This window comes from Sebastes fasciatus, chromosome 24 (assembly GCF_043250625.1).
Source record: "Sebastes fasciatus isolate fSebFas1 chromosome 24, fSebFas1.pri, whole genome shotgun sequence".
NCBI classification, from domain to species: domain Eukaryota; kingdom Metazoa; phylum Chordata; class Actinopteri; order Perciformes; family Sebastidae; genus Sebastes; species Sebastes fasciatus.
The window spans coordinates 9,302,254-9,319,762 of record NC_133818.1 but is presented as its reverse complement, the minus strand read 5'-3'; the positions used below and the strand labels follow the sequence as shown (position 1 = coordinate 9,319,762).

Genomic DNA, 17,509 nt, shown 5'->3' with positions numbered 1-17,509 from the left:
CACAATGATAACCAGCTCAGAAGGTTGGCTCCTAAAACCGCTGGACCTCTGTTGCCGAGGATGATGGGTAATAGGGAAAGTGGGACAGAAATGTGGGAGTTGAAATGCTTCCACAGCACACTTCCAGACGCAGAGTAAATCACATGTGCTTAGCACTGGTGTGTTAAAACTCACCGCTGAGTGACAGTGAATGTAAATGCTCAGCAGGACAGAAAGAGAAAGTAGTCTGTGGGATTGTCTTGGTTTGTAATGAAACCTGACATTTAGTCTGACACACCTCCAGCGTGTTTCTGAGGCTGCAAGTACCTCTTCAGTGTTTCATGAGTGTGGAATACAGAAAGAAAATATGATGATTCTTCTGCAATGGTTTAATGGCATCCAAATGGGAATTTATTTGCATTACTTTTGCACTAGATTTTGCACCAGAAGTAATGAAAACAGACTGAGTGAAGATTGGGTTTAATCATGCAATCACCTTAAGTCAACATATTCATTCTCCCCACATTTCCAGGCTGCGTGAGCAGGTTCCAGTGCTGCCAGATCAACGAGGAGGAAGAGCATTTTAAGACCTGGTGGAACCTCAGGAAAACCTGCTTCATCATAGTGGAGCACAACTGGTTTGAATCCTTCATCATATTCATGATCCTGCTCAGCAGTGGAGCACTGGTAAGTGGGTGGTTTTTTACCTCCCGTTGTGAGCCAAAATCAATAACGATTTTTGATGTTTTTTTGATAAACTTGCATAAGTCGGTAAGTGGTTAGCACTGACACATCGCAGCTGGGTTTGAGCCTCAGCCCTGGTCACACCTCGTTGTTTCCACCAGCAGGTTTTACTGTTTGTTCCATTCTGTACAGGCGTTTGAGGACATTTACATCGAGCAGCGGAAGACCATCAAAACCGTGCTGGAGTACGCAGACAAGATCTTCACTTACATCTTCATCCTGGAGATGCTGTTGAAGTGGGTGGCATACGGCTTTGTCAAGTATTTCACCAACGCCTGGTGCTGGCTGGACTTCCTCATTGTAGACGTATGTATATCCAGTCTATATAAAAATACAGCTTCCAATCTGGCATTAAAGGAATACTTCACTCCCAAAATGATAATTTGTATATCAGTTACCCACCCCGTGTTACCTTGAATTCTTGAAGAAAACTTTGTTTTTCTCTCATGTCTCCACAGTGAAGTCGCTAAAACCTTACTATTTAAACACTTCCGCGTAAACAGCCTCATGCTTGTGCAGGTGCGCTACTCGTCCATGCAAGAATTCAAGTTAACCCGAGATGAGTGATTGATATACAAATGGTTATTTTGTGGGTGACGTATTCCTTTAAATCAAAGATTATTTAGACATAGTTTGACATTTTGGGATATGGATATAAAGCCATGATGCGATTTAGCTTAGCTTTAATATGTCTATAAATTAAAGGGCGGGTCCATCTGCGTTCTGTTTTGTTTTTTTCAAAAGGAAACGCCCACTCAGCCACTCAAAATTTGGAAATTAAAGAAAAGAACGATATAACGGCTTCAGTTTCCCGTCGGAAAGGGCTGTCTGACGGCGAGGTAAAGCTGCTGTGGATGGGGGCAGCAGAAAAAAATATTTTAGCCACCTGAGAAAAATCAATATCAGTTTCATTGTACGCTATATTTTGAATATTTTCACTGCTTTTTCCCGCCGTCAGACAGCCTTTCCTGACGGGGAACTGAATCCATTATATCGCTGTCTACAAAGCCACCAGACTCCAATCACAAAAACAGTAATTTTACGTCGCAGAACACGGTTTCAGCTCTGGAAAGGACCAGTCTAGCATGTTTCTAGTCTTTATGCTAAGCTAAGCTAACAGCCTCCTGGCTGGTACAGACATGAGAGTGGTATCTATCCTCTCATCTAACTCGTGGAAAGAAAGCAAATAAGGGTATATCCCAAAATGTCACTATTCCTATTAACAGACAGATATAAATACCATTGAGTCTGCTTAAGTCATCTCTCTCACCTCTCTTTATCATTTATTCATTTTTAAAGACTTTATATGTCTTTAATGGTGTGCAGACCAATCATTAATGCCTAATCAACCATCCTGTTCAAACACTGGCAGTGCGCAGAGGGACCTCTTTCATGTCTCCCCTTTCACCCCCGCTCGTCTCCGTCATTACCGTCTCTCAGGTGTCCCTGGTCAGCCTCGTGGCCAACGCTTTGGGCTACTCTGAGCTCACCGCCATCAAGTCTCTGAGGACGCTGCGAGCCCTGCGGCCCCTGAGGGCCCTGTCTCGGTTTGAGGGCATGAGGGTAAGGACGTCGTGGAATAACAGCGGAACACTTTTATATCGTAAACGTGTCTGTAGAGCTATCTGCTTGTTCTCTGCTCAGGAGTGCTGAAGGAAAAATGTTACGACTGCATGCTTATTCCTGTAAAGTTATCTTTTCCTTGCAGTTCAACACTGTATTTCTTCTATCTGCATGACTTTCTTCACATTGTGTCAATGGATTACTGTATATTGCTGTTCTCAGGCATTGTTCTCTGCTCGTGTGGTGCCTTTGACCTGTAATTTTTTTCTTTGTTGTGTGTCTTTTTTCATTTACAGTCAAAACAAAATGTTGTGACTTCATCCCGCCTCTCTAAGGTTTTTTTCTGTTTTGCTTTTTTACCTTTATCAAATGTTAACTTTTTCACCTGTCCACCTTCTTCTTTCCAACTGTCATGTTGTTAGATTCTTTGTTAAGAGCTTTTTGTGTGCAGACTTATTAAATACAGCTTTGAATGATATAGGAATACTATTTTTAAATCTTTTGTTCTGAAAACCGTAGCATTCAGCTCAATCAACCAGTTAAGTGATTAGATGATTGTAATGGCCACTCAAATCAAACAGCCTCTCCGTTTTGGCGAGCAGTGACGTCCGTTTGACCGTCTGTCTGTGTGCTTCCAGGTCGTGGTGAACGCGCTGCTGGGGGCCATCCCCTCCATCATGAACGTGCTGTTGGTCTGCCTCATCTTCTGGCTCATCTTCAGCATCATGGGCGTCAACCTGTTCGCGGGGAAGTACTATTACTGCGTCAACACCACCAACGACGAGGTCTTCCCCATCGACGTCGTCAACAACAAGTCCGACTGCCTGAACCTGGTCAACGACAGCGCCCGCTGGAAGAACGTCAAAATCAACTTCGACAACGTCGGGGCCGGGTATCTGGCTCTGTTGCAAGTGGTGAGTTTAGTCCCGGTGACACAAGAAGACAAAATGTATATATAGAAATTAAAATAGTAGATATTTTTACTCATCCTGCGTACAATTATCCAAATCAGCTGTACTTAATCAAATCATTTTAATATGCCAATAATACATTATACTGTCAATATCATAAAATGATGTGATTGAGTATAGTGCCACATTTTTCATTTACACACTGTCATGGATGGATTACTGAACGGTCCAACCGGGCACAGGCCCAGGGGGCCCCTGGCCTTCACCTACAAAATGCCACTCAAAGAGAAGAGACACATATCAACTAGGAAGAGACTCAAAATGACCACAAAGAAACATAAAACAACTACAAAGAGATGCAAACCAGCTGCAAAGAGACACAAAGAGACCACAAAGAGACACAAAATGACCACAAAGAGACACAAAAAAACTACAAAGAGACACAAACGACCACAAAGAGACACAAAATGACCACAAAGAGACACAAAACAACTACAAAGAGATACAAAATGACCACAAAGAGAAACAAAACACCTACAAAGAGACACAAAACAACCACAAAGAGAAACAAAACAACTACAAAGGGACACAAAATTACCACAAAGAGACACAAAACAACTACAAAGGGACACAAAATTACCACAAAGAGACACACAACAACAACAACAACAAAGACACAACAAATGACCACAAAAAGACAAAATGAACACAGAGATGCAAAATGACTACAAAGAGAAGCTAAACAACTCTAAAGTTTGTGTGTCTCGCCCCTATGTAGGAGAGATGATGGGGCCATTTGCATGTCTGTGCCCACATTTGTCTCATAATCCGCCCATGCACACAGCGATGATGTTGCAAACCCTCTGTGGGCTGCGGCGCACCTCTCCGTGGACAATATGGAATCTTTTCTTCCACTGTTTAAACCCCTTTTCACTGTTGTCTTATGAGCTCTATACAAGTCAGGGAAATCACTCGTGTAATGTCCCCCAGTCATACTTTGAAACAATATGAGAATATATGAAATATGAAATTGTTTAGATGGTCTCCCACTATCCAGACTGACACACTGGCTCTTCTCTCATCTGCTCTCAGGCAACATTTAAGGGTTGGATGGACATCATGTACGCAGCCGTGGACTCTCGAAATGTAAGTCCCTTGGTGCTTGACAGAAGGATTTGTAAATCGTTGTGGCTGACACATACCAGTAACATTTTGAATTCGTTCTATCTCACTTTAATCCAGTTGGAGGACCAGCCTGAATACGAAGTGAACTTGTACATGTACCTCTACTTTGTCATCTTCATCATCTTCGGCTCCTTCTTCACCCTCAACCTGTTCATCGGCGTCATCATCGACAACTTCAACCAGCAGAAGAAGAAGATAAGTTGCAATTAGTAACAGTAATCAGATGATTTAAACTACCAACATGTTCTATAGACTTTTCAGTAGGAGTGGGAACCACATCCATTATCTGTAACCGCTTATCCCATTCAGGGTCGCGTTAGGGGGGCTGGAGTCGATCCCAGCTGACATTGGGCAAAGGAAGGGTACACCCTGGACACATAGACACATAGAGACAGACACATTCACACCTACGGACAATTTAGAGTCAACAATTAACCTAACCGGCATGTCTTTGGACTGTGGGGGGAAACCTGAGCACCCGTAGCAAACCCACGCTAACACGGGGAGAACATGCAAACTCCACACATTTTTGGTGGGCTTTCGGCGATGTAATAATAATTAAAAGTAACGCTGAAATCCAAGGCAACCCCAGGTTATCCATCCTGCTCGCTGTTATTAATGTTGACACTCTCAGCTTTAGTTCTGCACCGCGTTGGCGTCGGAACACCAGGTACCAGTCTTGTGCCACACTGTGCCAACTACACGCATACGAAGCAGCCCAGATTTAGCCAAAGCAGACCCACAGCTGCGTTAAAGCTACAGAATAATGATTATCTGCAGCACGGCGAGGACCTGCCGCTGCCAAGGATTACTCAGGATGCATGAGTCACTGAGAAACACCCAGCCTGCACACACACACACATATATATATATATATATATATATATATATATATATATATATATATATATATATATATATATATATATATATATATATATATATATATATATATATATATATATATATATATATATATATATATATATATACACATGCAGTGTATATATATATATATATATATACACATGCAGTGTCACAGGGAATGTAGTCTGGAAATGTGCCCTCCGTCTAACCGAGCACTAACAAGTAGGCAACGCCCAAGCGAGGCAGGGGGGAGGGGTCGCACTGTGTTTGCTGCATGCTGGCAGGTCTGGCTTGACTGACTGACTGAGACACTGTATCAGTCGGTGTGGTTTCAGCAGCCCGACGGCCAGCGTGTCACACAGATGGTTTGCTCAGTGTTGACACCAGTCCTCCCTCCAGACACGCATCATACACTCAGTGAGCAGCACTGAGAGTGTGATGTGTGCCTCATGTATCATATCATGAAGGGGGGTCATTGCTTTGATTAATGAGAGCACGCTGAGTGCGCTGGCTGAAGTTTGGACATTTTTATAGCCTCAGTGATAGCTGTGGCCAGAGGATTATGGGACGGGATGTCCGTCCGTCTGTCCCATTCTCGTGAATATCTCAGGAACGCCTGGAGGGAATTTCTTCAAATTTGTTACAACGATTTTGGTGGTTCAAGGTCACAAAACTGTTTTTTTTTGCCATAAGTGATATATTCGTGATCAATACAACAGTTTGAAAAAATAAATTGACGTGCGAAGTAATTGCACAAAAAAAAGCCCCCAGATTGTAAAGGCCTTAAGTCTTTGTCCTGGGTCAAATGTTGTCCTCATCTCGTTTTTTTCATTCAAGTTTTAGTTGACTAAAAGGGCATTTTTGTGTTACCTTAGTCGAAGAAAACCCAAACTATTTTAATAAAGTTTTAGTCAGTAAAAACTGTTTTAGTCATCAGATTATATTGAACATTTCAGTCAATCTAGTCTAGCCAAAATATCATCTTGTTTCTTTCTCCTAAATTGAGTTGCGTCTATATTTATGAAACAACAACAACACGGTTGCTCCGTAGTCTGAACCAGGACGGCAAACTTTATTACTCCTTTCAACCTCGACAAAGGCAGCACAGACCACATCCACTCCTTCAGTTTCACAAGTATTTCGCATTTTCGTGTCGTTTATTCGTCATGATGCTAGTGTTATTCATACACAACCAGTGAATTTTTAAGAATGACATCATCAAACATATTGCACATTAATTTTCTGTCCATCTAAAGAACACAATCTCCTTTTTTTTTATCACAGAACCTAGCACTTCCTGCTTCCTCTGACAATACTTTTATATCATCTGTGAAGATATTTGTAGGACATATGGTTGCTCTGTTGTTCACATTGCTCTCTAAAAATGTATAAGAAAGATATTCTTCTATGTGGTAATAACCAAGTTGTGTTTTGTGCTCCCTTTACTTTGGAGGTCAGGACATCTTCATGACGGAAGAGCAGAAGAAATACTACAACGCCATGAAGAAGCTGGGCTCCAAGAAACCACAGAAACCTATACCTCGGCCAGCAGTAAGACTCTAACTCAGGGCTGCACAAAGTGGTTCGAATTAAAAGGCCCGCGGGATTCTAATTTTACTATCTTTCAAAGGCTGTATCAGGCTCGGTTTTAGAGTTGAAACTACAAAACTTAAGGAATCCATTGGTAATATCTCTGCATACTGGGGTAACTAAACAGTCTTGGGAATCCATAAATTGGGTATGACTGGAAATTAACCCAATTGTATTCAGCAGGTGGGTATGTTAATGCTAAAATAATATTCAATTAGGGGAATTTGGGATCCTAGTACCAATTTGCATCTTAACAACACAATACAAGGGAACATTTTGGGCACCTCTGCTGACTGTTAGTTCTTACTAACAGACTACTAATTAGAGGCGTAAAAATGACCCCTTGTCCTCCTCTACCCCCCAGAATGCATTTCAAGGCTGCGTGTTCGATTGCATCACAAAGCAGGCCTTCGACATCGTGATCATGATCCTCATCTGCCTTAACATGGTGACCATGATGGTGGAGACGGACGACCAGACGGAGGACATGGACAAAATCCTCTACCGGATCAACCTGGTCTTCATCGTGCTCTTCACCGGGGAGTGCATGCTCAAGATGATCTCTCTGCGTCACTATTACTTCACCATCGGTTGGAATATATTTGACTTTGTGGTGGTGATCCTGTCCATCGTAGGTAAGGAGGTGTTGAGGTCGCAGCTTTCCGCTGGGTTGTGAGTAAACTTGTGTTCTGAATGTTCTTTTTGCTTTTGCAGGGATGTTTTTATCGGAAGTTATCGAGAAGTACTTTGTGTCCCCGACGCTGTTCCGAGTGATCCGCCTTGCCAGGATAGGACGCATCCTCCGCCTTATCAAAGGTGCCAAAGGCATCCGGACGCTCCTCTTTGCCTTGATGATGTCGCTCCCCGCTTTGTTCAACATCGGACTCCTTCTCTTCTTGGTCATGTTCATCTACGCCATCTTCGGCATGTCCAACTTTGCCTACGTCAAGCGGGAAGCGGGGATCGACGACATGTTCAACTTCGAGACGTTCGGGAACAGCATGATCTGTTTGTTCCAGATCACCACGTCGGGCGGTTGGGACGGTCTGCTCGCGCCAATACTCAACAAGCGCGAGCCCGACTGCGACAGCAAGTTGGAGCACCCGGGCAACAACTACAAAGGCAACTGCGGCAACCCGTCGGTGGGCATCTTCTTCTTCGTCAGCTACATCATCATCTGCTTCCTCATCGTGGTCAACATGTACATTGCCGTCATCCTGGAGAACTTCAGCGTGGCCACGGAGGAGAGCGCCGAGCCGCTGAGCGAGGACGACTTCGAGATGTTCTACGAAGTGTGGGAGCGCTTCGACCCCGACGCCACGCAGTTCATGGTGTACAGCAAGCTCTCGGACTTCGCGGACGCTCTAGATCCGCCGCTGCGCATTCCCAAGCCCAACATGCTCCAGCTCATCTCCATGGACCTGCCGATGGTGAGCGGCGAGCGCATCCACTGCCTCGACATCCTGTTCGCCTTCACCAAGCGGGTGCTGGGCGAGAGCGGCGAGATGGACGTGTTGCGCGGGCAGATGGAGGAGCGCTTCATGGCGTCCAACCCGTCCAAGGTGTCTTACGAGCCCATCACCACCACGCTCCGCCGCAAACAGGAGGACATGGCGGCGGTGATCATCCAGAGGGCCTTCCGGCGCTACCTGATCCGCCTGGCGATGAAGAAGGCCTCAGCGCTCTACAAGGAGAAGCTGAAGGAGGGCATCCGCGACCCCGACAAGGACGTCATGGTCATCAGCAAGTTCAACGAGAAGTCCACGTCGGACAAAACGGACATGACGCCCTCCACGGCCTCCCCGCCGTCCTACAACAGCGTGACGAAATCGGACAAGGACAAATACGAGAAAGAAAATAGGGAAAAGGAAAACAAAGGGAAAGACAGAAAGAAATAGACTTTTTAAATAGGAACAAAATGCATCAGAGACATGAGGGAAATTTGTTTACAGCTTCTAATGGGGGTAGATAGATGTACGCTTGTGTGTTAAGAGTTGAGGAACGCTACACCAGGTAGGCCTGAAACGGGAGTGTGGTTCTGTCATATGTGAATACGTGGAGTCTTCTCAGAGGTGGAAACAAATGATCCAGCAGACACTGCCAGAGATCGACCGGAACACGGGAAAGCCTCTCTGCAAAACGCTTGTGATTTTCCTATTGGTTGTTGTTACTATCTGACACACTTGAGTGTACCGTTAAGTTGTCTGTAGCTAGTGCTGCTGCTACTACTATAAATCCAGTGTCTTGAATTTAACAATTGCTGTATCACTTAAAAAAATACTCTGCATTTTTTTCTTTTTGCTCTTTTTTTTTATGAGAAGGAATGTTTTCTACTTTTTTGGTTTTATTATTATTATTGTGAGAATGTGTCCACTGCTTTCACTGTTGTAAAAATCACCAAGGGCAGACAAAGTCAATGCTGGAAAACTACACGACAAGCATCCGAAGCTCTCGGTTCACACAGTATATACGAAGCTGAAACAAAAAGCGCACCGCTGAAATGCAATGGACAAACACATTGTGTTCACTGATGTGCCATCAGTGATTGTTGAAATCTGTATTGTGCTCCTATCTGGGCTGCCATCTCCCCCCGTCTCAATAGAAAACACACAAGTCTCTGAGTACAGAGAAGCTGAATGTATGCAAGGAGTGGACACGTTTCAAGAAATTGTTTGACGTTTTGGGAAAGTTGCTATTATCCAGCGAGTTAAGGCCTTTACACACCGGGGGCGTGATGGATAAACACGAAAATGCAAAATACTCGCCCGTGAATATTATACGTCATGGGCATTTATCGTGAAAGGTGAGAACGGAAGGAGTGGATCTGGTCCATCAAGGTTGAAAGTTTGCCGTCTTGGTGCAGACTACGGAGCCTCTGTGATCTTGTTTTCTGTGTTCCGCACAATGTGATTGGTTGATGCCTTTATTCGCGGTGCGAAAGCTCAGAAAATCGACCTCGTTCCGAAATTGTTCTGTGTCAAAGTACTCATGACTAAAACAACAGTTCGAAAAAATATATTGAAGTGCAAATTAATTGGACCAAAAAAAAAAAAAAAGGTGTGTAAAGACCTTAAGATGAGAAGATCGATACCATGCTCATATCTGTCCTTTCAAATTTTAAAGTTGCTGGTCTACCGCTGCATCGATCGGTTAGTTTGTTTGTGTTATTGTGTGACTTTCAGAGCGTCCACAGCAGTACATTGCTTAACTGAAAGAACGGCCAAGTTACTGCAGGTAATACACACCCAATGGATATATCTATATTTATCGTTTTTGTGTCAAATAGTTGATTTCTTAAGTAAGTGTACTGTATGTAATGATAATGTACAGCTAGTGGGTCATTGTTGTGAAAGAAACTCCTCCGTCGGGATCCACGGTGCGGCATTGCCCTGTCGAGGTTTCTTTCACAACAATGACCAACTCGCTGTACATTATCCCATACATGTATATCAGGTCAGGTCACGTGGGAAAGAAGTTTTTAGAAGGGCTTGGGAAATGACCATTTTGACGCTAAAATACTGACCAAAATTTGAATGTTCTGCATTTAAATAAACTGAAATGTACAAAAGCGACAAGTTGCCGTGTTACCGGGATTCTTAAACATGTAAAACGCACACAGGTTGTGCCGTAGGATTACTGACGCTGTGTACGGATACAGAGATGAGCTGCTGTGATTAAAGGCTTCCTTTTTTTCACAGCAGACATTTTGGCATGTCATTACAGGCAGGAAGCTAACGACTGCATTGCATTCAGGTGAGCTAGTTCCACGGTCCTGGTACTGAGCCACGAAATGTCATGACAAGTCAACATGTCTGCTGTGAAAAAGGTATGTTGCATTCTTCTTCTCACAGCATTTAGCTCTTTCAGTAGTATTTTTAACTCTAGTTGGAGTGAACCAGGCTAGCTGTTTCCCCCCTGATACCACATGCTAAAACCAGCTAATCCCGGCTGTAGCTCCACAGTTAGCTAACGGACAGACATGAGAGTGGTATCAATCTTCTCGTCTACCTCTTGGCAAAAAAAGCAAAGAAGTTCCCGAAAACGTCACAACTATTCCTTTAAGGTGAAACTCGCATCTCCTCGTTCCTCCGCTGTCGTATTGCAGTGTCTCCTCCCAACACATTTGTTTCCCCCCCTTTTCTCCTCCCGTAGCTCTTGTAAAGAAAAAACATATACTTAAAAAAGAGAATCTTTCTAACTGCTCTAGAACAATATATCCCGTTACAATATCACAAATGTTTGTATGTTGTTTAAATTGAGAAGCGAGTGGTTTTAATGTAGTGGTTTTGGTTTGTAAATAATATAGCTATCTGGGCCCACAGTATGCATCACACTTACATTTTGATGTAAGAGCACTTTTTATCCCCACTGCTATGTAATACCACGTGTGGCGGTCACTCATATAAGTGTGTGTGTGTGTGTTTGTAAGAACGGGAGAATGTAATCTCTTTACGTGAGCGAGTGTGGGTCTGCGGGTTGCTTTCGTTCCGATTATAAATAACATTTTTACTGTAGATATGAGTGCATTTTTTTCCAGATTTTTTTCTAGAACTTTTTCTTTTCTGCACTGTAACACACGACGGTCCCCCCATATCTGTAGATGGACACCATGAAGCAATCAGTAGCCATCTCTCATTGCGCTTGTAGTGTTTTAGTGAACTGCATGCAAGAAGTGACTACTGTCCGCTCATATGGTAATATAATTTCAAAGCCAAAAGAATAAAGGACATATTTTTTGTAAATGCTTTTTTCTCTCCATTTCCTTTTCCGTTGTTTCGATGGTTCAAAAGGTTTCTCTTGTGTCCGCTCTGTGATCTGGACCTGGTTGGACAGGATTCATTCATGTGGTTCAAGTACATGTTAACACTTTAACTATGTATCGATTTGCAAAAATGTGACAAGTGGCATTTTTTTTTTTTTTTGTTATAACCAAAGATGTGGCAACGAAACACGAAATCTAGATTTCCAAAATGAAACCTATTTTGGGAAGCATATTTTGCATGCAGGATGAATTCATTGGGAGGTCATGTTGCTGGAGACGTGATGGAAGGAGGGGAGGCTATTCAAGATGGTATGAGTTATATCTACATAGGGAGCGGGTCCTCTTCATGGAGCCGGCCGCCATGTTTCTACAGTAGCCCAGAACGGACAAACCAAACACTGGCTCTAGAGTCGGCCATTTTCAAGTTTCAGTTGGTTGCAATCTGCAACCACACCGCTAGATGCCGCCAAATCCTACACACTGCACCTTTAAGTGTTTATTGACACATCTAATAATATCTAATGATATATGACAAATCTTTCGGAGTGTTATAAAACTTTAATTAACGTTTAAACACATGCTAATCATCCACAGATGGGATTAAAACTCATAAACACAAATTGAGCTTGATCGTGAAATTGTACTGTAGGCTGGCAAAAAAATATATATTAAAGGTGCAGTGTGTAGGATTTTGCGGTGTGTAGTGATGTGGTTGCAGAGTGCAACCAACCGAGTACCCCTCCGCTCACGCCTCCCTTTCCAAGACTGGTAAAGTGAGACGCAAAGTTCAAAACCCCTCGCTCAGAGGCCATCCTTACCATTATAACATTACTTTAGGAGCAACGAAAGTCAGACGGCGGCTGGTGGTGCCGCGGTTTTACACTCTGCGGCTCACGTTACCGCAGTTTCACAAGCCTGTCCAAGAACTACGGTGGCCTTCAGGTAACATAAAAACGTGAAAAGTTCTCTCTAATGTTTGGTTTGTCGTTCTGGGCTACTGTAGGAACATGGCGGACTCCGTGAAGAGGACCCGCTCCCTATGTAGATATGAAGGGCTCATGCTAACGAAAACACAACAATTCTTAGTTTCAGGTGATTATACGCTAATGAAAACATAGTTATGAATATTATATTCCATTTCTGCTATGTTACCCACTGTTCCTTTAACTCAAGCTTTACTTTCTAGATTTCTTTCAGAGGACATGGTGGAGCTTTCAGCCACATCTCCTGTCCTTCATCATCCCATATGACCATCTATCATCACATGACTAGAGCTACAAGCTGATCCTGACAACTGAGCGACTGACCTTCGTTCGCTGATGGATGCCACAATTTGCAACTGAAAGGCCGAGAAGAAAAATAGTAAGTGGACCTTGAGTTCGAATTTTTTTTTTTTTTGTCGAACAATAAACCTTCAAGCTCAAATACATCCATCCATCCATTATCTGTTACCACTTATCCTCTCATGCAATTTAGAGTCCACAATTAAACTGCATGTCTTTGGACTGTGGGGGGAAACCGGAGCACCCGGAGTAAACCCACGCGAACACCAGGAGAACATGCAAACTCCACACAGAAGGGCCGTAAGCCGGACTTTGAATCTCTGACCCTGCTGCTGTTGGTGCATTTTTAACAATATATTTAATATTAAACATATTTAGTGTTCAAGACAACACAGTCACACGTCACTTAGTGTTTAGAATCAACAATAAGACTGTAGTTGAAGGAGAAGGAGAAGGAGGTGTTGGGATAGACTGGAGGGAGACTGAGGTGAAAAGCCGAGACTACCACCACCCGCCCACCCAGCAGCATCCCCCCCTACAAACGCTTTTTTTGCTTCTCCCATCCTGTTGCCTAGCAACCTAACATTACAGCTCCCCTTCCTGTGATTGATCAGCAGCGTCTCTGAGCTTTGCTTACCCACAATACCTTGCTGGCTAAAAGCAAGCAGGGCGTTCCAACCCCCCCAACACAGTGGACGCACACCTTACCGGTTTGATTACATAAGGAAAAGGGGGCGGTCAAGTGATGACCTTGGGTTCCTAATGAAATCCAGTGTGCACGTCGGTTGCTGGAGGATCACTATTGTGCCCAGCACCTGCTGCAGTTGTGTGGTTATGCAACGAGCCATGAGAATATTTCTATACATGAATAGGCTGGCCAATGAGGTGAGAACACAACACGGGGCTTCCTCCTCCTGCCCCTGTCTGATCTCAGCCTCACCCAAAACACAGCGCTGTCAGCTCAGCAGCGCTCTCTAGAGGCTGCAAGGGCGCAACTAATTCAAACTGGGAGCACTGGTGGAGGGTATAAATAAGACAGCAAGGTGACACAGCAGATAACTTGAAAGCCACAGGTGTGACGTCTAAATGTCCTCTTGTATGCACAGAGGAAAATACTGATTGAAATGATGCTTGTTTGCCGACACAGGACAGATGTTCCGATGTCACAGACTGTCCTGAGGCAGGAAACATGTAATCAACAGATTTACTGACGTCAGAAACAATGGTTTAACCCCTTCATGCTGGAGAAGATGTCACTGGCCAGCAGGATGGAGTCAGTTGTTAAGCAACAGACGCCATCTGCTGGTAGAAAACTAGAATAGTAGGAAAATAGATTACTCTGAGACGTTCACAGTGTGAGTGGATTTAGTTTGTCCTGATCAAGAAATTAGTGTTTTATTTATCAGCATCTTATCTCATCTTATCTTGTCTTGTCTTGTCTTGTTTTATTTAATCTTATCTTATTTTATCTTATCTTACCTTATCTTATTTTATCTTATTTTATTTTATCTTATTTTATTTTATCTTATCTTATCTTATTTTATCTTATCTTATCTCATCTTATTTCATATGATCTTATCATATTTTTATTTTATTTTATTTTTTCTTATTTTATATTATTTTATCTCATCTTATCTTATTTTATTTTATCTTATCTTATCTTATTTTATTTTATCTTATCTTATTCATTATATTTGATCTTACCTTATTTTTATCTTATTTTGTTTTAACTTATATTATTTTTATTTTGTTTTATTTTTATCTTATTTTATTTTTCTCATCTTATTTTAATTTATTTTATCTTCTTATTTTAATTTTATTTGATCTTATCTTATCTCATTTTATTTGATTTAGTTTTATCTTTTCTTATCTCATTTTGTTTTATCTTTTTTTTTAAATCTTATTTTATTTATCTTGTCTTGTCTTGTCGTATTTTATCTTATCTTTCTTTTTTTAACAAGAGTAAAAACCAACCACCAACACAATTAATTAACCACCTTTAAACTGAGATGGATGTTTAAAGTTTTTATTCACACACACTCATGGAATTGTACAGTTGCTTTTAAAAGAACATGAATTATAATTGGCCCCCAGTTTTGGCAGTTATTGAGAGACAAAGTCAATTGCTGACACAAGCCTTAAAGAGGACCTATTATGCTTAATTTCAGGTTCATATTTGTATTTTAGGTTACTACTAGAATATGTTTACTGCTATAATGTTCAAAAAACACTTTATTTTTCTCACTACTACCGCTAGGCAGGTATTATGCAAATGTGTTACTTGGTGACATCACCACGTCACAAATGAAAAGGTTGGACTTGAAGCAAGGTGTTTCAGGCAGTTCGGGAACAGGGAAAAAGCATAATAGGTCCCCTTTAACTGATCTGAAAACTGAAAAAAGTGCAGTTTTATCACATTGTTCACATTACTGTAAAATGATAAATAACACGCACAGACAAAATGGTGTGTTTTAGGCAGAATATATGAAACAGAATTTTATTATAAGGTCATGATTTGTCGTTATGTTCTTTAATTCATGATACTTCGTTGGCAGCGTTTTGACACGTTCACATTAAAGCATAGTTTACATGTTAACTGTGAGAAGATTGTTTTTTCTTCTGTACGATTAAACAACATAAAGAATCCACCATACTAGCAGCCCTAGCTAAATGCTAATGTCAGCATGCTAACATGCTCACAATGGCAATGCTAACACACTGATGTTAATATTCACTATTTTACGCTTTGTTGAATACTTGTCTGTTGTTTCTCTATAACAGACTGTTGCTATGGGCGCTGTTCTGATGTCGGACTCTGGCGGACCGTTTTTGTGTCAAATTATTGATTTATTAAGTAAGTAGCTGTGTAATAAGCGGGATAATGTACAGCTAGCCAGTCATTGTCGGGGTTTATTTCACAACAATGACCGGCTCGCTGTACATTATAACTTACTCAACCACAATACTGACCTAGAATCACAGTTTAAGTAGACGCGGCTAACACAGTAGCAAACATGGCCTTTTTACGCATCCAGCAGACACGGAGCAACATTAGCATTCCGTTAGAGACATGTCTCTGTCCACTTGATGTATGTAAGTCCAATATTCAGTCTCCATTTAGCTCTGTTTTAACTCCTGAGAAAAATAGCTGGCTCTTTAGCCGCTAAATGCTCCGCTATGTTCACCAGCTAGTTGCTAGCTAGTCTGTCGTTTGGTGACGGACCGGTAGTGTACAGTAGGTTATTCAGAACTTTTTCACCAAAAAGCTCTATGAGAGCTCTGAGAGTGAACCAAAACATTTGAGTTGCAGGACGTAAAACCAAAACAATTAGCTAAAAGATGCTAAAACGCTCCATTTGTGTTTGTTAGCAGGATTGCGGAAAAACTACTACCCTGATTTTTATGAAACTTGGTGGAAGGATGAAGCATAGGCCAAGGAAGAACCCATTACATTTTGTAGCGGATCCAAATCACGTGGGCTGATACGCTAATTATATTTCCCTTTCGTTAACATTGCGAGATAGGGCATGGCCTTAGTAAAGGCCTGCACTCACTAGTACATCACTACTAGTGACTCCTTTCAAATACAATTAGTCATATGTTCCATTATTAATATGAAAATATTTATATATAATATACAAAATGGACTAAAGACCACCAGCGAGGCTAAAATGTGAGCACAAAAAGAAACAAAAAAAGACCTTAAGCATGAATTAAAACAGTTTTATGCATCGGAAGTAATTCATATAAATGCCAGTGTTTTGCCAGTGACATCGTTTATCATTTTACAGTTTGTGTTAAGCCTTGAAACATCGTAGGTAAACTGATCACATGCTTTACAGACAGGCATTTAAGAACGACTAGCAGCAACGATGAGACACCAGCACGATGGAGAATAGTGAAACAATACGAGCACCTCAAAATCTGGATTCGTCATAGATGCCGGTCACAACCAGGAAACATGCTGTCAAAGACTTTATAAGGGCATAAATTATACACCATATAGTTACAAGTAACATACAGAAACACTGTTTTATTTAGGGATGCATCGATACCGATACCGGATCGGCTATCGGGCCGATACTGACTCAAATACCTGGATTGAATATCGTGACAATGGGGCTGATCTATTTTATTCAATTCTATGTATATATACTATACAGTATACTATATATACTGGAATTTCACTTCCTGTTTAAGTTTTGACACGGCTTGGGGCCCTGTGTGTGGAGTTTGCATGTTCTCCCCATGTTGGCGTGGGTTTACTCCGGGTGCTCCTGTTGCCTCCCACAGTCCAAAGACATGCAGGTTAGGTTAATTGTTGACTCTAAATGTCCCGTAGGTGTGAATGTGAGCGTTAATGGTTGTCTGTCTCTTTGTGTCAGCCCTGTGATAGTCTGGCGACCCATCCAGGGTGTACCCCGCCTTCGCTCAATGTCAGCTGGGATCGGCTACAGCTCATCCCGCGACCCTGAATAGGATAAGCGGTTACAGATAATGGATTGATGTATGGAAGTTAGGAAAGCGATTTTTAAGTCAGGCCTTACACATAGAAGAGTGATCCCAGTCACTTCCACAAAGTGAGGCATACGGCTTATTAATTAAACACTGATATTGGATCGGCA

General features: G+C 42.1%; 1 protein-coding gene across 12 annotated transcripts in view; it reads left to right on the top strand.

The window, feature by feature from the left end:
• LOC141762914 (sodium channel protein type 2 subunit alpha-like) overlaps window positions 1-11,825 on the top strand; it is a 40,587-nt gene extending 28,762 nt beyond the window's left edge. For 9 of the 12 annotated variants that reach the window (XM_074627073.1, XM_074627068.1, XM_074627074.1 and 6 more), the window contains 10 exons: window positions 512-666; window positions 856-1,029; window positions 2,164-2,286; window positions 2,583-2,621; window positions 2,925-3,200; window positions 4,290-4,343; window positions 4,440-4,577; window positions 6,696-6,800; window positions 7,204-7,474; window positions 7,554-11,825. In XM_074627073.1, coding sequence (XP_074483174.1) covers window positions 512-666; window positions 856-1,029; window positions 2,164-2,286; window positions 2,583-2,621; window positions 2,925-3,200; window positions 4,290-4,343; window positions 4,440-4,577; window positions 6,696-6,800; window positions 7,204-7,474; window positions 7,554-8,737 — 2,519 coding nt within the window. In that variant the 3' untranslated portion in view covers window positions 8,738-11,825. The remainder of the gene's footprint in view (window positions 1-511; window positions 667-855; window positions 1,030-2,163; window positions 2,287-2,582; window positions 2,622-2,924; window positions 3,201-4,289; window positions 4,344-4,439; window positions 4,578-6,695; window positions 6,801-7,203; window positions 7,475-7,553) is intronic. The other 3 variants (XM_074627076.1, XM_074627075.1, XM_074627077.1) reach the window with 1 other exon arrangement.
• The last annotated feature ends 5,684 nt before the right edge of the window (window positions 11,826-17,509 follow it).